The sequence below is a fragment of the Pleurodeles waltl genome, chromosome 5 (assembly GCF_031143425.1).
Source record: "Pleurodeles waltl isolate 20211129_DDA chromosome 5, aPleWal1.hap1.20221129, whole genome shotgun sequence".
Taxonomy (NCBI): Eukaryota; Metazoa; Chordata; class Amphibia; order Caudata; family Salamandridae; genus Pleurodeles; species Pleurodeles waltl.
Genome location: NC_090444.1, coordinates 80,648,312 through 80,672,575, shown reverse-complemented (window position 1 = coordinate 80,672,575; position 24,264 = coordinate 80,648,312). Strand labels below are relative to the sequence as shown.

At 43.7% G+C, this 24,264-nt stretch overlaps 1 protein-coding gene and 1 long non-coding RNA gene across 8 annotated transcripts in view; one reads left to right on the top strand and one right to left on the bottom strand.

Annotated features, from left to right (window-relative positions):
* LOC138295378 (uncharacterized) overlaps positions 1 to 24,264 on the bottom strand; it is a 382,460-nt gene that overhangs the window by 11,235 nt on the left and 346,961 nt on the right. The window contains exon 7 of the long non-coding RNA XR_011203586.1: positions 6,314 to 6,439. This is a non-coding gene — a long non-coding RNA (uncharacterized lncRNA). The remainder of the gene's footprint in view (positions 1 to 6,313; positions 6,440 to 24,264) is intronic.
* The window catches only part of MAPRE3 (microtubule associated protein RP/EB family member 3), a 664,975-nt gene continuing 651,171 nt past the window's right edge, over positions 10,461 to 24,264 (top strand). The window contains exon 1 of one of the 7 annotated variants that reach the window (XM_069233631.1): positions 10,461 to 10,709. Coding sequence is in view for 3 of the 7 variants with exons in the window: in XM_069233626.1 (XP_069089727.1) it covers positions 10,972 to 11,106 (135 nt within the window). In the remaining 4 variants the exon portion in view is untranslated. Of the gene's footprint in view, positions 11,107 to 24,264 lie in introns of all 7 variants that reach the window. The other 6 variants (XM_069233633.1, XM_069233630.1, XM_069233627.1 and 3 more) reach the window with 6 other exon arrangements.

Here is a 24,264-nt window from a genome sequence, read left to right as displayed (position 1 = left end):
GCATGATATTAGTTGTAAACCCTGGGGAGGTGGAGGTCCGCGCGGCCTTCTGCATTGTTTTTCTTCAGTGCCCCGGGGAGGTGGTGGTCCCGGGGCAACCGCACGGTGCCCCGCATGATATTAGTTGTAAGCCCCAGGGAGGTGGAGGTCCCCGGGGATCCAGGGGGTCAGCGCATCCCCACCGTGCATCCCCCCCCTCATACAGGTTAATGGATGCCCTAGGGAGATGGTGGTCCCTGGGGCTGCAGGGGGGTATGCAGCCCTCCCAGCTCACAATGTACTAAATGCCCCAAGGAGGTTGTGGTTCCTGGGGCAGCAGGGGGGTGCACGATGGCCCGCATTGTTTTTCTTTAGTGCCCCAGGGAGGTGGTGGTCCCCGGGGCAGCGGGGGGCCACATGATATTAATTGTAAGCCCATGGGAGATGGTGGTCCCTGGGGCTGCGGGGGGGCCAGGCACCCCACCTTGCTTTACAAATATCAATGTCGTGATTTGGCCTCCCGGGGGCCTAGGTATTAAGAAGCACGGGAGCCCGCGCTTCATTTTTCAAAAACATTTTTGCCGTGGACTCGCGACCCCGTCACTATCCCATGGCAAAAAATGTTTTTAAAAAGTGCTTTTTCTGGGAATTGGCTGAAGCTGAGTTCTAACATGGCTGCCAACACTTCCATGTTTAAGTGTTGGCAGCCAATCAGATCTCAGCACGAGATCGGGAGAGGTCGCGAATCCTTTGTGTCCCTATTTACACAAATTTGGATTTTCTTCAATTTCTCTAAAACTACTGAATGAATTTATACGAACTAACAAAAAGGTCGCTTTCTGGACCAAGAGCTACCTTCCTGCCAAAATTTTGTGCAATTCCGTCCAGTGGTTTCGGCGCTATCACTGTTCAAAATCCATATGGAAAAAATGAATGCGAAAACGCATTATGGAACCCGCCCCCTTTTTCTCGGCCCCCGCTTGACGGATCACCCTGACACTTTCCAGACAGCAGCTGATGTGACTTGCGAATTTTTGGGGGAAATTTTGCAAAGATTCATCAACCGGCACCAAAGTAAAAAAAAAAAATGCTACTTCTATAGAAACTAGGCCCTGTTACTACCTAGTAGCGACAACTATATATATATATATATATATATACACACACACACACACACATACATACATATACACACACACACACACACAGGTTAAAGTGATGTCATAGTTAGCTATGGTAATGAGAATTTACCTTGCTTTACCCCCCCCCCGAAATTCACTGCGAAAAGCTCAAGAGTTAAAGTCAAGCTATAACTAGGTGTTGAAATAAGAATAATTAAAAAAAAAAAAAAAAAACATTGACATCAACTTTGTTTCGTGAAATAACTGTAATTTGCACCCACATAATGCACTGCTTATGACCTCACATATTACATATCTCATTTTTTTCTATGTTTTTCCGGTATCTCACTTGAGCCTCATTAAGTACCGTGGGATCAGGTGTTGGTTATGCAGTTCCAAGACTGGTCACAAGGTTTAGGCCCACTCCCAATTCTCCGCAGGAGACCATCTCTAGTGGGTGCCCAACCTATGGCCAGGCTGTGGACCCAATTTCCTACAAGTGCCAAACCCTCGGCGGGTGGCCAACCCCCTGCAGTGCACAACCTTTAGCAGTGCGCCGCAAGGCTTGACCCAACCCACCACTGGTGCCCAGCCCCCTCCCACACCCTTCTTCCACCCAGCCTTCAGCCATGCACTGCGGTTGGTTGGCCCTGTGTCCAACCCCTGCTGTGAACAGCATGCAGCTTGTCTATCTTTTTTTTTTGGTACCGCAGTACTGGCACCAGTGCTGCAGTACCACAGGTTGTACCTTACTGTGTACAGCATTACCAGATGCTGGTACCACAGAATCTGCAACACAAAATATTTTCTTATTTTTAATTTTGACTTAAGGGAGAGTTCCATACGGCCTTTGTGTTTTTTTTTTTTTATCTGGGACCAGGTCTCTCATTAGCTGTTATGACGTATTCTCCATTTTGTTACCAGCCAATCATGATCTGCCCATCCAGTCTGAATGGGCCAGTCACAGTATATTTGGACACCGGTGGATTGCTAACTTTTTACCACTATCACCCCTTAATGCCAAGCCCAAGCACCTTTTTAAATGCATATTTCTCTAAACTGGCTCAATAGTCTTAATAATAAAAAAGTACACTTTCTACAAGAAGTTCTAACTTTTTGCGAAATTTGGTGTAATTTCCTTCAGTCTGTTTTATGAGGCTGAGAGCAAACATTTCCTCTGGAAATAACATGGGAAATGGAACTTTTCAGACACCCCAACTTTTCTTGTATCCCTCTTGACAGATCATCCCTAAACTCTCCATGAAGGAGCCAATGTGTTTTTAGAACGTTTTGGGAAGATTCGTCAAACAGCATCAAAGTTATTAAAGAAACACAAATATCTTTCCTGTGGAAAATTTCACCCAACTGTAAATACCATGTGGTGACCCCCAACACATGTTTCCTTGTAATGTTCAAATCTGCCTTTGTATGTGTGTACATGTCCATATCGTATCTACCTTTACAAACACACAGACATTCAGAAATGTAAGCACTGCTTTGTATTAAAAGGCATTTGAACAATGAATGTGGGTGACAAGGTGCAGTGCCTGTTTTTCTTTGGCGACTCCTGTCATATTCATTCAACAGCTGTGGGGGAGGGGAGGGTGCCCCAGGGGGTCAGGGCAAAGAGAGCTGTGACAACGTCCCCATCTGCCCCCTCTAGAAATTACAATGACTAGGCGCCAATGATGCATCTTCCCACAAAAAAAAACTATTAAGAAAGATATTTTGGGGGGCAATGGAAGTGACCTGAGCAGCAGAGAAAACTAAGCTTTTGCTGACACTTGAGGATATGCGTGGAAGCTGAAGAGATACAAGTGTGTGAGAGGCAGATATGGACCAATCTCCTAAAATAATGAGCTTGATACACAGGGAATCTCAGTGAAACACTGTCACAGGATTGTGGCAGGAAAGTATCACCTGCCTGGCGCAGGTGACCAAGCTCTGGAAGGCTGATACAATGTGGCATCTTACTTTCATCATGAGAACCCCTGGTCTGGCGTAGGAGAAGACAGGCTGTGGCCAGGACAATGTCAGAGCACAATTTATTCTGAGAATTAGCCTGGACGTTTACTATCCACAGAGCACCACCACTAAGGTATGAAGCATTCCTTTCGCTTACAGGTTTAAGGTAACTGTGGGTGCTCATTTTGGGTTAGAGGGAAGGTCGTAGTGACCTGGAAAAATGTCTCCATCTGTACAGACCTCACACAATTTAAATCTTGGGTTGCATAAAGTGGAGAGTTCCAAAAACAAAAAGACCCATTGGCAGGACGTATCCTACACATACAGCCCTGACCAGTTTAACAAATTTGAAGCTACAGAAAATTGCTGTGCCCTCAAGCTGGAACCATCAGTGCCTTTGAAAGCCATATTCTGCTCCCTCCTACAGTGAGTCGATTTTATGTTGCTCATATGGAGGACTACATCACCCATCACACAGGTTCTAACCCTCCTCTGGGACTACCGACAACACGCAGTCAGACCAGACCTCACCGACATCTTCTGTCGAAAAATGTCAGACGAGCCCACTGCAGGGCAACATCACCAACTACAAGCATAACTAAACAGTGGTAATAGCCATTAACATGTTTTGTTTTAGAAAAGTTACATAACACAACAGATAAATATGTACTTGAAGAAAATAAGGCCCATCTAACCTGCACATTTCCCTATCCTCTGTGACATCATAGACTGTACTGGCTTCAACTCTAAGGGCCATATGTACGAACACTTTTTCCCATAGACACAGAATGGGCAAAAACCTTTGCTACATCTGGCCGTAAGCTACCAGTTTATGTTACAAATCCTCTCCCTTGCTCAGTCCCAGTACTACCCTCTTCGTCGTCGCTATTGCTAATCAAGGAACGGCCACATGAACTAACACACTGGGAAGAGACGGGAGAACTGACCAGTGCCCTCCCTCTGAGCAACTCTCTCCAGTCACCAAGGAAAACTGATTCTAGTGCTTGACTGGGTGAGATTTAAAAACCTGATGCCCTGCCACTGCGTCAGCGAGTTCTTCCATTTAGGTTTTAACCTTGTCAAATTATTGATTATTTTGAGCCTTAGTCAATTCACACCCCCAGCAGGCCAAACGTTACATCATAACTTTGACTGAAGAAATGAAGCTCTACCATGCACTTCAGAATGCCTGTGAATCATCTGTGGCAATTCACCAAATTCTCACTCCTGGACTCCTCCAAGTTTGTTCCTTTCTCCTTTCACTCAAAGTTACACTCTTGGATATCTACTACTACTCAAATATCTAAACTTATTTTTTAACACTGTGAGCCATTTTGAGATTTCTTATATTTTTCTGTATTTCCTACCCAGATGATGTTAGCAAGCTGGCTGTTAGGAGCCCACCACAGCTCTTTAAGGGTTCACGAGCTAGTGACTACGTGTTAGCAGAACTGCCCCAGACTATGCAGGCATTGCACTTGCCTGTTCCCAATGTGCAGACACACCCACTTTATTGTTGCTCGTGCTTAAGTTGGGGGACTTAAACACAAAATGTTAGGAGAGCTTCCTGAGATGGGGAAACAGCTTGCTGTAGAGATATAGGTCACATTTTATCTGCATGGGCAAATATAAATTGTGATGGGACTCTATATGGGGACTCACGTTGGGACAGAGACTTTGAATTCTGGATATCATTCAGTTGAGTACATTAGAGCATCCTTGAACATTTTAATAGAGAATTTTATCACGTAACAATTCAGAGCTCCACAGTTGTGATTATAGTTTCTGAACAAAATCTTAGTTTTTAAGTTTGATTTATGGCACACTGGCACATGGAGTGCCAACCGCAAAGGAACGTTCTGCAAACACTGCAAGAACAAGACCACATGAAAGATATGGGAAGTTATGAACAGGTCGTAAGACCTATACTTCAGTAGACAAGAGACACCTAGAAGGCAGCAGCAGCCAAGGATCAATATTCTATTGGGTATAAGTCACTCCCACCACATCACATTATTTTGCACTAATCTTGGTTGTTACTACATTGTCCACGTTTGTCTAAAAATCTAGAATTAACTTTTGCTATTTAATTGCACTGATATTCTGTTTCACACTTCGGAGAGGACCATTACTCTGACCAACCAACTGCAGGCGGCCATAGCCCCATCATGAAGAAAGTACGGTGACTGCACGTTTATTGATCTGAATGCGGTGACAGAATAACACTCAAAACAACTTACATCAGCAGTGCCCAACACAGGTTCAGGAGGGCCAGACTGCAGAATTTCAGGATAGCACCTATGTAAATGATTTTTATTAAGATTTGTTGAAGGTGTGTGTTTATCCTGAAAATGTGATGAGGATCTAGCCCTCCTGAACACAGCAGATATACGTTATCTCACTCTGGGATCCAAGCCCAGCATCATCTTCTTAACACCCTCCCTCAGGGCTCAAGCACGATCGGGTTTGTTTAATGTGTGTTGCGTCAATGCCAGCTTTAGGGGGGCATGGGCTCCATGCTACTCCTGGGAAAGGGTCACCGGAACCAGATACCACACCTCTCGGATATGTACCAATTTCAGGAATTATGCTTTCCTACATTTGGGCTCTTGAGCTGGCTCCCTCGTCAATGGTTAACAAATTAAACTACACCAACTTGTGATCGCCAACTCATATGCCAGCTTCCAACCTTTTGTCTGTCACAAGGTCCACATAACTGGATTCCAGATCCAGTACTGGGCCATCGCACACCTGATGATCTTACCCGCTACTGAATGGACATGTCTGAATCATTGTTTTAAACCTTGTACTTTAGAAACAAGAAGACCTCAATGTTAGCCATGGTTAGATTGCAGCTCGATTACTGCAAGCGTCAATCCCTCAAGCATGCAGAAGTAGTACAAAGGGTTCACAGCCAGGGTCCCACAATGATCAGGGATACAACACCCAAGGAACAATCACGATTACAAACCAACGAGAACACATTAGCACAATTCTTGAGTCCCTCAGCTCATTTCCTATTAGACAAAAAATCCAACTCATGGTACTATGTGCTATTCAAACAAGCAACTGAGAAGAGAAGCAGACAATGTTATCAATAGACTGAACACAAGCCCTACACAGCAATCTCTGCTACTCGACACAAACTTTTACATTTTCTCCTTAGATTTTGCGCAAGAAGTATAAGGAGAAACGTAAAACAGGGGAGAATGCCATAGCTGGATGAAAATACTTCTGCAAAAACTTACCACAAAGATGAGACAGGTAGCAGACCACAACAACAAATGAGCACTCCAAGGAAAGGCAACAGGCGGTCATGGATGACAGCAAGACAAAATGGCCTAACGTGTGCCAAATCTCGCTCTACAAAAATGCTGAAACAAAAATTAACATAGTTACCACTACTGGGATTATCCTGTTGGTATTTGGCAAATTAAAATCTCACATTTCTTTGCTATTTTATGACTAAAAATAGCCTACTCTGGGTCCATCTCATCCCACCATGACAGTGATGTGTATATTACACTATTACTCAAAGCAGTCCCGTGCCCCCTCTATAGGGGTACCAGGTGGGCCTCTGCATGGCTTGTAATTCCGTGTATTTCTCTTTTATTCAGTCCTTGACATAAACAGCCATTTCATTAGCTATCACATCTTTAGGTAGGTATAGTTATATTGTGTATAGCGCAGTGTTAAGGATGATTGGTACCAATGCGGAACAAAATAATTCACGTAAGAGGATATGCGTAAAAAGTGATCTTTTCTAAAACTATCCTTTCTACAGGTCATCTTGCGCCCCACATAGTAGTTGAAACATCTTGGACGCGGCTCTTACATAGCGGTCATGACACTAAAATGCCATGCGCGTACCTCGGTTGCCATGGCAGTTTTCATTAAAAAGGATTAACTACAAACCTTACGGCAAGTAAGCAGTTCAAGAGAGCTTCTTGAAATTTATGAAAAATTAATATGAAGGAAAGCTGACAGTATGATCACAAAGAGGGCTAGCCTATGCCGCTAAGCAGGCTGTAGTTACTGATGAAAGGACAGAACAGTCGCAGATATTCACCTCTAGAGAATTACTTTACTCAATAGTCATCGGGGGACAAACACTGCTGCCCTTCCTGACAAACAGCAGCAGGGGAGTCATTTCTTATCATGATGTTGTCCACATTCACAAAGCAGCACAATAGTGTCCCTTGGGCAGGACAGAGTACCCGACTTTCTAAAGACACTGCATGCGAAGCTCCTTATTTTAAAAACCGATCATGACCCTGTGGACCTTAATAGTCAAAGGCCATCACTAGTTCTGACCAATTTAATCAGAGATAGTCAATCAGACTTCAGCCCAGGACACAGCACCAAAACAGCTGCTCTGTGAGAACCAGATGATGCTCCCAACATCTCGGGCCGGGAAGAATCCTGTCTCAAATGAATACACTCACAAGCAATACGAGCACACTGCCAGCGGTAGGTCTCAGTGCGGATATGTTCAAATATCTTATGAGATTACGCAAGGGTCAAAGCATTTTGAATACATCTGGTTGCAACAGGGACAATTTTATACAAGGATCAGACAACTCTTCCCCTTTCATGTTGAAACTCACCCTTGATTAAATCCTGACCTTCATTCGCGTCTTGGAGATGATGCGTGGATACAGGCCTATCCTTGGCCAGGCCCTTCACAGAAAGTGCGAAAGCTAGGGACAAATGTGCCATGGTGTGCCTACCCTGCACAGTGATAATGTGGCCTGAGAGGCAGCAGCAAAATACCATTCAAGGGCGCCTTTGTGGACTGAAACCCAGAGCTCATGTCCCTATTGAGACGAGCTTATGGGTCACCTGAGGCAGTCAAAGGTGAAAGAGGAAATCTTCTCTAATCAGAAGCAGCTAGATACATTTCACAGTGACTAGCATCACGTCAAAAGATTTTTTGAAGATTGAAAACTGCAAAGCCATACATTCTGTATCTGGTTAGAACTTCAGCAATGGAGGCAAACAAATAAGTTGGGAGATACAGTCCGCATCGAACAGTGGTAGCAAGCCACCACGCACACACAGGAGAAGGATGAGCGGTTGGGTTGAAATACTTAAGCTCTGCTCGCACACTGCAACATTGTTGCCAGGTAGAGAAACTGGAAGATGAAGAGATGGGAGATTAAGCCTACACGAGTAGCTGGGATGTACAATTCTCAAACTTGCACTTTTGCGGAAGTGGGAGATTAAAACAGGCCTATCCAGCCTCGCCAGCAAAGTGATGATATTAGCAGAGATGAGCAAACTAAGGCTCCCAGCAGTTTACAGGTGTATACAAATCCAAAACAGGTGAGCCAAAGTCATAACTGGAAGGGAGAAGATTGGATATTCAGACCTCAAGGTGACAATGGGTTCGGTGGGGAAAGTACCAGCCGGTCACGATGTTCATCAAATCATTGAGTATGTATGAGTCAGAGACAGTAAGAATGGAGGCTGTGAGCATGGGCATGGTGATGGTGAGAGCAAGTGCAATATGGGTCTGCAGAGAGTACGAGTTCAACAAGCGTGACCCCAAGGTGAACAGAGGTTTGTTGGAGAAAGTGGAGGGTCGGTGATGGTGTTCAAGGGGCAAGCCTATGCATAGGGTCAAAATGAACTTAATGCGGGTGAACATGAATTATTTAAAGATTAACACCATTGTGGGCGTGCTCAGATTCACCATCTCTGAGCAGATGTTCAACCAGTGAGAACATGTGAACATGCAATATTCGGACTCCTAGGGTGAGCATGGCCTTCAGCAGACATACGGCAGTTAGTGACAGTCTTCATGGAGTCACTGAGTATTCGCCAGGAGTCAATGACGGTGAACATGGGGTCTGCAATGGTGAACTTGGGGTCGGTGATGTTACGAACGGTGAGGGTGAGTTTGAGGCTGGTGATAATGAGCATGAGTTCTGCAAGGGTGTGCGTGGGGAGAGTAGGGGTGAGCGTGGAGTCCACAAAGGTGAGCTTGGGGTCTGTAAAGGTGAGCTTGGGGTCCGTGAGGGTGAACACTGGACCAGTGGGGGTGAATACTGGATAAGTGATGGTGTGCTTGGGGTAAGTGATGTTTTGAACAGGGAGAGAGTGGGTGAGCATGATGACAGTGAGAGTGAACCTGGGGTCAATGAGGGTGAGCATGGACCTCGTGGCGGTGAGCCTAAGGTCACAGAGTGAGAGTGCGGAGTCCATGGGGGGCTGCGCAAGGACGAAGGCGATGAACATGGAGACAGGAAGGGTGACCTTGGGGGGTGAGATGGCGAGTATGGGGACAAGGAGGGTGAGCTTGGCAACAGTGGGGGTGAATATGGGGACAATGAGGGGGAGCTGGGAGAATATGGGGGTAGTGGGAGAGAACACGATGACAGGGAGGATGAGTATGGGGACAATGAGAGTGAGGGCGAAGATGGAGACTTTGAGCATGAATGAAGGCCCCGTGAGGGTGAGCATGGCGACAGTGAGCATGAATGAAGGCCCCGTGAGGGTGAGCATGGCGACAGTGAGCATGAACGAAGACCCCGTGAGGGTGAGCATGGAGACATTGAGCATGAATATATGCCCAGTGAGGGCGAGCACGAGCACAGAGAGGGTGAGCATGGGGTCTGAGAGGGAGAGTATGGCGTTAGTGAAGATGAAAACGGGGACAGTGAAGGGGAGTATTCAGCTAGGCACTGTAAGCATGGGGACTGTGAGGGAGAGCACGTGGTCAGCGAAGGAGAAGAGAAAGATGGTGAGGCAGTTCCTGGGGCTGGTGCATGTTGGTTCAGTGAAGGCGCACACGGCTCAGCAGGTCTGACTGTGGGATTGACATGGGTGACTATGGGAACACCGAGGGCGACAATGGGGTGTGCAAAGGTGTATATAGGGTCATGTACAGGGAGCATGAGATTTGCGACTGTTGGCACTGGGTGAGCAATGGTGAGCATTGGGTCAGTGACTGCGAGTAAAGGGCCAGTTAGAAGAAACATTGGGGCAGTGAGAGTGAAAGTGGGGTTACTGGTGGTAAGTATGGGTTCAGAGACTGTAGTTGTGGGGTTACTTAGGTTTGGAGCAGGGCTAGTATGTGTGAGCATCAGGACAGCAAGTGTAAACGTGTTGGTGAAGAGAACACTCAGTGGGTATGTGTAAATGGTTTTTGGAGAGGTGTTTGGGTACAGGAGTGTGCCCTAACGATGGTTTATGTTATATGTTCAGTCTATGCGTGGGTCACAGGACGTTACTATAGAATAGTGAAAATGAATACAAGTCAGAGAAAGTCAGTTAGGCTGGCTACAGGTTTGTTTGGGCGAGTTTAGCTCCCCGGTGCAGTTTGTGCCACTGAGTGTCAGTTTATGTCTGCAAAGATATCAGTAAGTGGAGCAGTCACCGGCTATCAAGTCTGGGTGCGTGGGACGAGTTTGCTGCAGCGGGCGGGATGCACCACTGCAGTGAACGGCCGGTCCTCCCGGGTGTCCCCGCGTCTCCCTTCTGCGACAGGTGACACCGAGCCAATGAGACCTCCTCCCCCGAGCCCCCTCCCCTCCGTGAGAATGGAAGAGTCCGCTCCTCGTCACACCGCCACCTGTGATGCGGGCGCGCTGTGCACCCAGGCAGCGACGCGGAGCGCCTGACAGCTGCCCCCCTTTCTCCGTGAGTGAGACCGTCCGCCGCGCGCCCGCCTGTCGCTAAGGAACGTGCCACCGCCGCGAGAAAGGGTGGAAACGCGTCGCCCCGCCCCCCCTTTTTTTTAACCTGAGACCCCCCGGGCCGGCGCGTGCTCCCAAGCCGCCGCGCGTGCAGCGATCCCTGCTGCGTCAGCCCTGACATGAGAGCGCCTGGACCATCCATCCGTCCCCCGGGGTAGGACGCTCTTCCCCCCTCCCTGTCGGCTGCGGTTGGTGCCAGCCCGCGCATGCGCAGTGTCTCCGCTGGGTCCGTTCGTTGGTCTGACAGCTCGGCCGGCCCCGGAGAGCGGGGGAGACCCAGAGGGAGCCCGGTGAGGAGAGCCCGGCACGCGGGGCGCCGGAGGAGCGGAGCGGCCAGGCAGGTGAGGCCCGGGAGCGCCCGCTCACCTGCGAGCCGGGTGAGGGAGGGGCGAGGATAGAGGCCGCGCGCCGAGAGGGGCTCGCACCTGGGGCCGGGACAGGTGGGCTCCGGGGAGCGGCCGCAGAGCCTGGCTCGGAGGCCTGGGAATTAAGCCCGGGCCATTGGAAATAAGAAGAGGCGGAGGGCCCCGGAGCGAGGAGGCCCCGGGCCCCCAGGGCACGGCCGACCCCGGGGGGCAGGGAAGTCTCAAGCCCGGGAAGGGCCGCGGGTAGTAGCTGGGGACTCCACCTGCAGCAGGGGAGCCTGTGCCAGGGGACACTGCGAGTGACAGCACCTACGCACTCGCCAACATCTTCCAGCCAGAAAGTGGGAGACAAAAAAAAATCCAAGGACTAGATTTCCCCCATTGATTTCTATTGAAGCAGAGGCAATTTTAGACGGGAAACAGCTAAAATAATGACACTTTGAGCTTACGAAAATGAGGAGTCTCCCACCGGATATTGCCTATTGGCGTGTATGGAAGAAGGCTCGGAGAAGGGGGCTTCTTAAATAGGGCAGGGGTGAACCTGGACTGGAACTTCAAATGGGGCTGGCAGGGCCGGACTGGGAACCCAAAGCAGCCCTGGCACTTTTTGTGAGACCAGCCCCCTCAGGGTACATAGCGAGCGAGCCCGACCACTGCAGAGACGTGAGCTCCCTTCAGAAAATTAGGAAAAAGTGGTGCATGCTACAACACAGTTTTCAATATATATTCAATTGTATTAGTTTTTTATGTATAGTAAATGATGACTTTACAGAGCACCAGGATATGGCAATCTTTATTCAGGCTCTTTAAACATTCTCTCACCACCATCCTCTAACAGTGTCTCTCCATAGCCCCTCCCTCACACGTATTTCATTTGTTTTACCACCGTAGGGCATTGAAGCACTTTACATCATAACCACATAGAGACAATGAATCATAAGTATGTAAATCAGTGTTTAGAAAATGTTATGCGAGACAAAGGGGACTACAAGATGTAATGTTCCCATGTCATCCATATTGGTAGGCATTTTCTAAGGGAGCATAAACTCAGGATTCAGAACCCTAACACAGTGGTTAGGGTTGACTTTACTAATAGTTTATTTCTACCCAAACAAACTCTTTTTTTTTAGCAAAACTAGGATAATCAAAGACTGAGGGAAAAAAAACTTTACTCGCTAACCTGTACCATGCAGTTTGTATGCAGCTCTTTGATGGCAGTTCATAACTCACTGGGATGGATTATGATTGTAATTTATGACCTGCACAGTAACCAAAGAACCTTTTTTTTGCTCAAGCAGTATCCTACTGAGCTATGCACATTTAATACTGTTATGTAATCTGCATAGTACACGTTCTTTGTAGCAGGCATATCAACCCTCTGCGCTATCTAGACAAAACTCTGGTCTCTATTCAGCAGGTACTTTAATCACCAGAGTTATATTGACACTTTTATTGTTGCCTGAAAACTTGGCTATACAAGCAACTCTGCAGTGCTTTTAAAACCGCTGCACTACTACAACCCCCCCTCCCCCCAAACCAAAGCGGCCCCCACTCTTACAGCCTTTTAGGGAAATGCTTGATGGCTGGTACAGCCAGATCGGCCTTCGAGGAAGGTGTGCATACTAACGTTGAAAAGTGGATGAGGAGAAATCATCAGCGCTGAGTGAAAATAACTGGTGCCGGGGGTTCCTTTCACTGAGTGCAAATGAGGTTTTGGAAAATTGGCATCAAATTGTACACAATAAGTACATTTTTCAGTTATTTTTCTGTTCATACTGTATTTACCAGTACACAATACTCCAGTGGTAGTTGCAGAATAGAATTTCAGTTTGCTGCATTACAGTTACAAGATATTTGAGCATCCTCCCCTCATAGGAAGTCTTGGAAAACCGGTTGCAGATAGTACAGTCTAAAATTACTTCTCTATTTATCCTGTTTGTACTTTGCTTTCTAGTGCCCAGTACTTGGCTGTTATTTGCAGAATAGGATGCTGGAATGATAGACACTCTCATGCTGTCAGGGGAAGGTTGCCTCATTCCTAAGATCTCTAACAGAATGTTTAATCTTTATTCTGTGGTCCTTAATCTTTTACCATTTAATACATTTTCGTGGTTTGGAAATGCTTGGGTAGACAAACAGGCAGAAATATAACCCATTTTTGGGGAGATTTGCTATAATAGCTTGGATAAGAAGCAGAAATGGAACACGTCAGTTTAATTATCCATGATAACCCCACATAACACGTGGATGTTAAGCAGAGGTTGCCAATGGTCGAAAGTGCTACCTCTGGGTTGCATTTGGTACCCTTGGCACACTCCTTGCTACTCATTGTCTCATGTGTTGAGGGCAGTGGCATGAGTAAAAAGTAATGGCCTTTAATTTGCACCTCCTCAGCGCAGTCGATAGACAGCAGATAACTGGTGGCTGAAGCGCTTAGAAAGGGACCAAAGGTCAAAGTGTGATGCCATTGGAGGTCAAAGGCGTGTAATGTTGCTTTGACCGCTTCTGGCATTTAGTAAATGACTGCCCATTGTAGTGCAAAACCTAATACCCAATCTACAACATTCTCATGAACACAAGTGCATAGAGGGTACTAAACAGTAATACCCCTATGGAAAATACTTGCTAACCATGCAAGAACAATACTCTAAGCCTATGGAATGTTTTCACAGATAGCACAGTGAGTATACTGTGAAATCCTTGTGTGAGGTATGAAAGAGCGTCCTGTGGGAATGTTAAGCAGCAGTATGAAAAACTGCTTTCAGAAAGAATGGTGCATACTTGAGTTTGGCTGCTTACACGAGTGAGCGGCTAAATCAGAACAATTGATGGAAAATAGGGCTGAGCACAGTATGAGAGACTGGACTGCAGATAATCTAGTGCAGAGACAGGCATGAAATGGGGCACAGGAGACAAGTGCTGCAAACCTAACTTCTTTTGTTCTGGCTCTTCGGATCAGGAAGCAATAGCTCCGAGACAGAAAACACCTGTATTTAGTATTATCCATTTAAGCACGGTCCAGCCTGTTAACCTGACGTTTTCACTTCTACCCCGTAAGCAATTGCTAAAGAAATGACATCTCTAACTCTTGCCTGTGTCCTTACTGAAACCCATATCTTCCTGCCACTATCTCTTTTGCTTCACCTTCTGTGAAATGTAGCTATTCTGAGAGGCTAGTAACAGGTCTGTCTTTAGACAGTGTGGAGCGGCTGGCCAGTCTTTTGTGTTCCAGGGGCTTTTTATGACTTGCCTTATCTGTTGAACACTGTACCCTTATTTCTAAACCTCAGCCATACCCTTTCCTCCCACGTTAATCCAACACCCTGCAATCTACCTTCTTCCCTTTCCTGATCTCTTCTGCTCTCATTATCTGAATTTTCTTCTTAGCCCAACTTTGGCCAGGTGCTTATGATGGGAACACGTTGCTGCTCTGCCCGGTGAGATAACGATGTTTTGTGGAAGACCTGCTGTATCCACAAGGCCCCTTCCTCATTACTCTGCCTTCCATTCCTCTTTTATTGTCCCTCTTTGTGTATGTCCAAGTCCCTCAGTGCTTTAAGGCAGCTTCAAGGTAGTGCAAATAGGTACACATATAAGTAATATTCAAGTCCCTTTAAACTAAGGCTCATATTTATACTTTTTTAGCGCCGCATTTGCGTCATTGTTTGACGCAAAAGCGGTGCAAACTTGAAAAATACAATTGTATTTTGCAAGTTTGTGCCTTTTTTGCGTCAAAATGCGGCGCTAAAAAAGTATAAATATGGGCCTAAAATTGTAGGTATTTACTTTAAAGTACCATGGGTTTTCTCTTCCTCCCTTTCTGGGCCACTGACAGTCTTTTTTTCTGTGTCTCTCATTCCCTCGCCCTGTTTCTTTTTCTCTTGGTTCTCCCTTTTGCCCCGTGTTGGCCTGTACACAGTGGCAGAGTAGAATTCCAAGAAGGCATTCCTAAGAGAAATTGAGCAGGAGTATTTAGTCACTGTTGCATCACATAGCAAGTATTTCATAGACAAAAAAGGTGTGTTTTCCCAAAGGATTGTTTTCCATCTCTTTAATTGAATCCCTAAAGCACAAATGGACTGACTAAATTGTACATAAAGATATGCAATCTACTCGGCTCACTGATTTGTACATAAAATGGTAACGATAGAGCTGGCTATTTCAAGGAAAACACTTTAAATGCTTTAAAAGTCCCCAGGACGTATCTGTTGTTTGGACGTGCACTGAAAGAACAAAGTCCTTATTCAGTTAGTACCTGAAAAAACAAGATGTGTGTAGCTCTTAACAAAGCCATTACCACTTCAAGTTCTGTACTTTTAGTTACTGTCCTATCAAAAATAAATGGTTATGTACATTTGTACAGGGGCTTTGCTATGATATGTCAGGCCAGCCCCATCATGATATGCCACTGAAGTGTTTCTTTCTGGGCCCTCTTTTTAACGATTTCCAAGAGGTTGCTGCAACTGAAGGCAAATCACCTCCCATCCACCACTTGCCTACCCCAACTTTATTTGCTCATTCCTACTGATGTAGTGGTTTAAAAAAAAAAAAAACTCAGCATTTGTATGCACCTTCCTTGATATCTGAAACTACGTCTGCATCCTGGGAGGCAAGAACATCTGGTTTGAGTAATAACATTTCGTACTTGTATAGTGCACTACTCGCCCGTTAGGGTCTCAAGGTGCTGTAGAACCCCTCCTGGCTTTTCCCTGTGAGGCACCCACTCCTGGACAACCCCCAGGGTGAAGCCAGGCATCCAAGCGCTGTCAGGGCCATTGTGGCAATTAAACAAGCTATTGCCCAGAGTGGGACCCATTAACTAGATTAGGCACCGAGACGAGAATTATCTGGTCCAAGGGAATTTAGCCCAAGACCCACCGAGGGGGGAATTGAACCCTGGTCCCAGGCCAGCTCTCTGCATCAGGTTCTGTCACTCTAACCATTGTGCCACACTTGTCCACTCATCTAAGCACACTCAAAAGCAATATCCCACCTTTCAAACTTAGCAACCCTCACCTTCTTCCAAGTTGACTGGACTGATACACAGAGCTCAACAAATTCTGGACACAATCATTTCTCCCCCAGGACTCTTCAAAAGTGACTGGAAGTCTTGCAGTTATCTGGAGAGACCGGCACATAATCTCATTCAATGTTGATTTATCTACCAGTACATCCTTAGAAAGCAGTAAGACAGTCTACAGACACTGGAGCAATCTCAAGTTAAATGTATTCACCTCACTCTATCTTTCCCATACCACCCACATAGCATGCATAAGTGAAGACTGTTCACATGCTTCTACAGACTTAAGCCCCTTAAGACTCCTCATATGAACACCTCCAACTGAACAGGTGCTCTCTCAAAGATAATGTAAAGATATTTTTTTTTTAAACGGAACCTTGGAACATCAATAGAATTCACATGCCTGCGTTAACAAGCTCATTTTCCAATGTCACACAATGATATACTCATTGGTCATCAGAGAAAGCAAAATAGCTTTCTCTCTATATGTGTATATAATGCCCATAGAAATAACTTTGCAGAATCCTCTCATAATTCCACAATTAATGTACCCTGCTACACCAAGCGTTCTATGATATATTTGAATACCATCTCTTCATTAAAATCGGAATGTTCTGGACTGATCTCTCAGGAGCATGCCTTCATGCTACCTTCATCCTCAAATCTTGAAGCACAATACAAAGTTTGATACCAGACAATTCGGTTGCAGCCTTCAAGCAAATTCCGCAAAAAATTCTAGGAATTTTTCATGGCCAGCATTCCAGTTGGCTCTCCATTGGATCTTGTCCACCTCAAGTATTAAAGGTCTTCAAACTTTCCACTAACATCTCCATCTAGGCCAGAATCCTCATGAACAACTCCTTAAACTCAAGAACCTTGACACTGTTGATTCAGCCAGATAGCGCCCGATCTCCAATAAGATTCCAGGCCTCGAAAAATCATAAAAATTTTACTAGACCTGCAGGTCTAGTGGCTTAAATAATCTATTCAACCTAACTGTAATGCTCTTTACCCATAAATGCGTTTCAAATTATGTAACCTGAGAAAATATTTAAATTCACGCAGCGGCTATTTGCTTCACGATCTCATGTGATAGAATTTTAGATGTGTAAGTGCTGCATGTTAGCTTTACAAAAAACTCCTGTTTAATGGACTAAATATTTGTTCCATAAATAATACAAACCTAGCCACAGATAAGATACACATGACCCCTGATTTGCCTCTTAGTCAGGGCCACTGGAATTATGCAATTGTGTGGCCGTGGCGATTTCCATATAGTTATGGATTTGCCACATAATCCATTATCTGCTGCATAATCTACAGATTTTAACAAAAAAATGTTGTTTCTAGTATAAATGGTCTTAAAGTTACTAAATATGTGACATGTCTTGCCACTCAGTGAAAGGCCCTTTGCAAAGCTGGACTGGTCACCTTTCTGTTGCTTTTTACTATATTTGGGTGTTAAATTGGTACTAATGAGGTGCACATAATGGTCAGTTGTTACCAGGTTTAAAAATGACACGCAAAATGTGCTGCATTATGCCATATAATTGGCCTTTTCTTGCCACATAATTTACTCAACCTGCCACATAATTTGGCCCTCCGCTGCTGCATAATGCCAGTGGCTCTGCTCATAGTTCATTAACTGCATTGCCATTGGGGCGGGCAAGACTGTTTCTATAATCGTGGGTCAAAACTATCACTTTTATTTAATATGTAACTAAAGCATGAAGTGTTAGCCTAGTGTCATTTACAATCAGCACATTTTACATTAAAGTAGCCACTAAATATCTAGAGTGACATGCAGGTTTACTGATAAAACTACATATTGTACAATATTTGGAAATCGAGTTTCTGCAAATATTTGTCATTTGGATGTCACCAAGTAAAGTGTTCTGATTTGTTTTTCTGCTGTTTAAATCTTTGCGTCACACTTCAGAATTACAAAAAGTGCATTTGTAATTACTGATTTTTTAAAAAATATTTGCACTATTTATTTACAAGCTATTTAAATGTGTTATAGAAAACTGACATCCTAAAGCCTTTTGTTTCAAAATGATTATCAGAAAGCTCACTTTACAAAATCGTCTCACTGTAGTAAGAGAAAAAAAGTAAACACTATTTTTCAGGATAAGACAAGCAGCACTTATTAAAAAGACAAACTGATATTTGACCTCTGTTCTTGAACAGACAAGAAATGTGTCTACACATAAAACCAGATTTAAAGGCACCTTTATTGCTCATTCATTCCTGAATTGACAAACTTGTTGCTTTTCAGCTCAAGCTCGACCCGATAAAATCTCACTCGCCATAGTGAGTGGTCGAATAGATTTTTCGAGGCATGAAGATAATGCAAACTGATTGAAAGAGCTGCTTTGACTCAAACCTCCAACAGTATACTACTCCCCAGCTTTAAGACTGGCTGCCATCCTGACACAGAAACAGAACAGCTAAAACAAGAAGAGAGCAGCTCCACACCCAAGGGGACCGAGCAGCTATAAGACTACCAAGTCAAAACCTTACCCTTGAGGGTTCACTTTTAGTTCTCATGCAACTCTAAACAATCACTCACCTCTGCCATGCATTCCAATACCTTATATTCCACCCAAAGATTCAGAGTTTGGTACCACAAAAATGTCAGATTGTAAGGAACTTCAATATAAAAAAGAGGCCAAATTACATACACTTTTTGAGGCAGACAGTGACAAACTATTTAGTCATCCAGCAATACGTTGGTAGTTAGTCTAACCTAGTTTAACATCAGTTAAAAACATGAACAAAATATGGTGCAAAAAATGCAATAAAAAAAAAAAAAAAAAGTTAAAAACATGCATTCGGAGACACACAAGACAAACTCCCTCTGCCTTTTACAGTACTGTTCTGTTAAATCATAATACAAGACACATGATGTTTCAAAATGGTTGTCTATTACATCCCAGGGTCCTTCAGATTTAGTCTGAAGTTATACGTGAGGCCTCCACTAAATATCGATAGAGACTTGGGCCCAGAATACTGTTTGTAAGGCAAAATGAATTACATAAGCCTGTTAATTGAACGTACATGCTTTCCATGTTTGCCTAACCTCGGATTGGAGGTTACTTTAAACATCAAAGAGGACTGAGGCCTCCCTATTTGGAATTATACTATGGCTGTCTGAAATTAGGATAGTAGAAACAAGTAATTCTTTTCTACTAAGCTTTGATATTTTAATCTGCTGTACATTGGGCTTCATCTTATCCTACTTGGACTTCAGTATCTTACTATGGGACTCCAAGCAGAGACATAAAAGGCAGAGAAATAAAAGGTTTTATATGACCCTTTTTGTACATGTTGGCAATATTATTTGAAGATTGTCATCAGGAAGGTGGTTGGTATTTCCATATACCACCGAAACACATCGATGTATAGTCAGAGTAAATTTGTTGGACCCTGGGATGCAGTAGATGACCATTTGGAAACATGTGTCTTGTATTCTGATCCTTACAGATTAGTAATGTAGAAGACAGAGGGGGATTGTCTTGTATGTCTCTCCCGATGCATGTTTTTGAACATATTGTTTTTTAATTGTACTTATTTTTTGCTCAGTATTTTGTTCATGGTTTTTAACTGAGGTTAAACTACTTACCAACTGATAGCTGAATGACTGAAAATGTTGTCATTGTCCACCAAAAAGCTTGTCATTGCCTACCTGAAAACGTGTATGTAATTTGGCCTTTTTGATATCAAAGATGCTTACAATCTGACATTCTTTGTGGTACAAAAATCAGAATCTTTGGGTGACATATAAGGTATTGGAATGTGTGAAAGTTAAGTGATTGTTTAGAGTTGTGTGAGAACTAAAAATGAACCCTCAAGGGTAAGTTTTTGACTTGACAGAATTGGAACATACACTCATCTCCACGACTGAAAGGAATGTAGTTGGCTCATACTGCTTTTGAATCTGTCTGCCACCTTTGATTCAGTCTACTGCTGTACCCTACTACAAAGCCTTGAAGATATTAGATGACTAAGAATCATTGCAGATTGAATATCCTCCTACCTCTCGCCACCAGATAAAACATTATCTTAATCCCACTGTGCTCCATTCCACACCACCTCTGATGTGCCACCAGGTCTATCAACTTGTGACTCCTTAACACTTACCTCAGCCAATTACTAAGCCTCAAGTCCTTCAGTCTAACTTGTTACAGCTACAGAGACAGCAAGCAGATCATCCTCATGTGGAATTGGATTGCTTTGGTAAAGGCCAGCGCATCTAAGCCAAGGACCGGTGAATGCTAATCAACCACCGAAGATCAACTCATCTGAATCTGTGGTCCTCTAAAGTGGAAAGTAACTATTCAGAAGACTACAAAGATTGCAGCTCAGAGGCAATTACTCCCACTATGCCTAGATGCTCCTAAAATAAATCACTGGCTATCTATAACTAAATGTTTTTCTTTCAAAGTATTTTTCATTGCCCTCTGGGGAATCCAGATGAAGCTTTGGCCATACACAGACTAAATGCTACCCATTTTGTGTAGGCAGCACAATTATGACACTACTTTCTAACAAAGATAAGAAACAACCCAGACCACATGGAATTCAGGAAGGCATTTAAAGACCGGTCTGTTCCTTAACAGATAGTACATAGCTCACAAAGCAATGTCAGTCCCTAACAATCTTACACATAGATGGTAGGCATCAGTGAATGAGAATGAAGATTTCTCTCCTCTTGGCTCCACTTCACCCATAAGCACATCTGCAATATTGTTGCAACATAATTGTATACCTAGGGTCACTGTGCCCCACATTAACATACTTCCCAACTATGATGTACTATAAAGCTACACTGTAGCATCCATGCACTGTGATAGTATGTATGTGTCTGTATCTCTCACTCATCGCTCCAGCCCATGCTGAGGCGCAACTGCATGCTGCATCACAATAGGAGCAGGTCACTAGTCCCCACGGCTGACACCAGTTACTTTCTCGCTATTGCATCCATATATACTCCCATAAACAAACACAGAAAAGGATGTGTTTTCATCCAGGACTATGTAATGCATAAGTCTACATAGTCAATTAATGATCAGTTTTAATTAGGAGATAAGGGTACAATGGTGTAGACTATTACATTTACAGTATATCTCATATATTCTGAAGTGCATCACTTAAGGTGGTTTTTTAAATTAAACATTACATAACCCTTTTCTAATTTGGAATGACTACCTTCGCTCTATACCCCATGACATTACTAGGCCTGGGCAACATTTCTATTACGCTGGCATGATCTTGCTTAATTTTTGTAATCTGGGTTACACTTGTTGTTTGAAATTGCCAAAATTAGACTACATCCAGTAATTGCGTACCATTTATGGCAAAAACCTTGCATGAGCACATGGAACCAGCGCAAACAATTGAAACGTGTGAGTGCCATTATTTGTGTCTTTTGTGATTTGCGTTATGTTTTCAGCTCTAAATGAACCCTTGCTTCCAAAATGGACATGAGAAAACATTTTGTGCCAAAATATAGGGCCAGATGCCAGTTTTGTATTTCGTGGAATTATTGAAAAACAAATTACATGAATTTGGCACATCTTTATGGATTATTCAAGAAGAGTAAAGATGTAAAAAAAGAGCCACACTTTGAAAAAAACAATTTAACCAGTGCTTTTCACCCTTTTTCATGCAGGCTTATAGTTTGTTACATTGTTAGAACCTTGTCTATTCTTTAAGTCTAATTTTTCTTTTAAGAAATATATATTTTGTGTTTTAAATAGCTCTTGCTACAGGAGATTGTCTAGTTTTGCAGCACTGAAATATTCTGTAATGATACCCATTTGATCAACCACAGAAGGATAAAATGCTGAGATGCACCTTGCTGGGATTTAAAAACCCATACTCTATGGGATTTAGATTCCTGTAGGAGGAATCTATTCCAGAGGTATATTTGTATAATAATTTAAACTGCATTTATTTAGCTTTTCGTACCTGTGGTTGTTTCATTCTTGAAACCGGGTTGGATCTCCAAATTAAAGGGTTCCGTTCATAGATTGGTCAGGAATGGAGCATGGGTCCCAGAAATGAGCTCAGGAGGCATAAAGAAAGGAATATGATATACAATTATCAAACTATTGAAAAGGAGAACAGGCAGTGGACTAAAGTGGGAAGTGTATGAGGCACAGGAAATGCTGGTCAGACTACAGGGACTGGTCTAAAAAAATGTGATCAGGCTTTAGTAAAACGGACATGTGCCATGGTGAAAGTGGTTCAGACTATTCAGGTTGGGCTCAAGTCATATGAAAAGGGTCTCTGTCCCTATTATAGAAAGCTCAGAACACAACAACAATTCTTAGAGCACAGGAAAAGAGGGTAAGGCCATAGGAAATAGGCTTGATCAATAGAAAAAACATATCCATATTAGAAAGTCATATGTCTTTGTACCAGGGACTAAAGCCATAATGAAGGTGCTCAGTTTATAAGAACGTGGACCACACAGAAAGTTATTGGGAAATTGGGTAGGAATCTCATGGTTAAGCTATGGAATAGGGGCTTGGGTACACGAGAGCTCATGAGATCAAAGGGAAAGGCTCACAGCACAGAATACAAGCTTCAAACATAGGTAGAGCTTTCCATGAGGAGCTTGGTCCGTAAGACCATGGTCTAGGACACAGGAATCACACTCATTCCTTAACCACACTTGCAGAGTTAGCACATTAAAGTAAGACACTTGAGAGCCAATGATTGAAAGAGGCAGACTATAATTCTACTCTGTTTATATTGATTGCAATAGCTGTGTTTGACAGTTGTGCTGTCAGAACCTAGACCCAAAGGGGAGGGGCAGAGCGCAACTTAAACAAGAGAAAAAAAAAAAAAACAACCATGCAGTGTATCTAATCTCAAATTATAGTGTGTGATCACAGCCTCCCAAAAAGATTTGGAACTCCACACTCTAAATAATTCTAATAGCAAAATTAAATTAGATCTTAATTGTTGCTGTCATACCCCACAACATTCAAAATATCCATTTGGGGTACTCAAATATTCCTGGGGTTTTCAGTCGACCTGCCTGAAATAAGCCTAGAGCTCCTTATGTACTTGGGTTGCCCTATCCCAGGGTTACTGCTGACTTGTACAGTGCATCCTCATATTTGAGGACTGGGCATGTACCTAGGCTGCTGTCACCACCGTTTGCCTACACGACATTGCTTCTAATGTGCCAGGCAGCCAAGTTGCCCATGCGCCAGGGCTACTTAGGTGCTGGGGCTCCTTATGATCAAAGACTGCAAATGTGTCTGGCTGCTTATTTGCCAGGGTGGTGTCGTCCATGGGTCCGCACTGCTTATGTTCTTCAAAGCCTGTATTTCTGCGTGATGTAAAGTTAAATTTAACAGTACATTACGGTTTAAACAGTCTAATGAGCAAATCAGTTTAAGGAAATTGTGACTTTGTACACCCATGAGAATTGAGGAGTAAGAATATTTTAACTCTAGAATGTACACAAATTTGGCAGATTTCCACTTCACCATTATTTTAATTTTGGAGGTGTTTCATAAATGATTGCACAAGTAGACACCTTTTTTCCCCAGAGTTGTTCACTTAATCCATTTGAGTTGGGTACTTTCATTATGAGTTATGAATCCTCATCTGATTTTATTTAAAAAAAAAAAATAAAATGTTGCTGTTGTCAACACATTTCACCCCTTTTTACCCCCTGAGCCTTCAGTAGAAAAGGAATAGACCTAGTAGTAAATCAGCCAGCATGTAGTAAATTTATGCAAATCAAGTTGTTTTTTTAGTTTATTTATTTTTTATTATTCTGGTTATTGTTTCTGGTTTTCTTCCGGTGGTTATTGGTATACGGATATCACCGTTCCTGCTGAAAGATTCACTTTGAAGGAAAAGTGAGGCAACACCGAGTGCTTCTTCTTTCAAGTTCTTGACAATGGTGAGTTCATTTGCAGTGTTCTTGCCTCAGTGGTGTTGCTCGTATGATAGGGGTTGTTCTAGTCTGTTGACTCATCTTTTGGGGTTCTAGACCCATTGCTTGAGTTGCTAGAATACCAGCTGGTAGTTGAGATGGGCAAGCAAGGGTCAAGGGGACACTGCTAGGTGTGACTGCTCTGGATTTA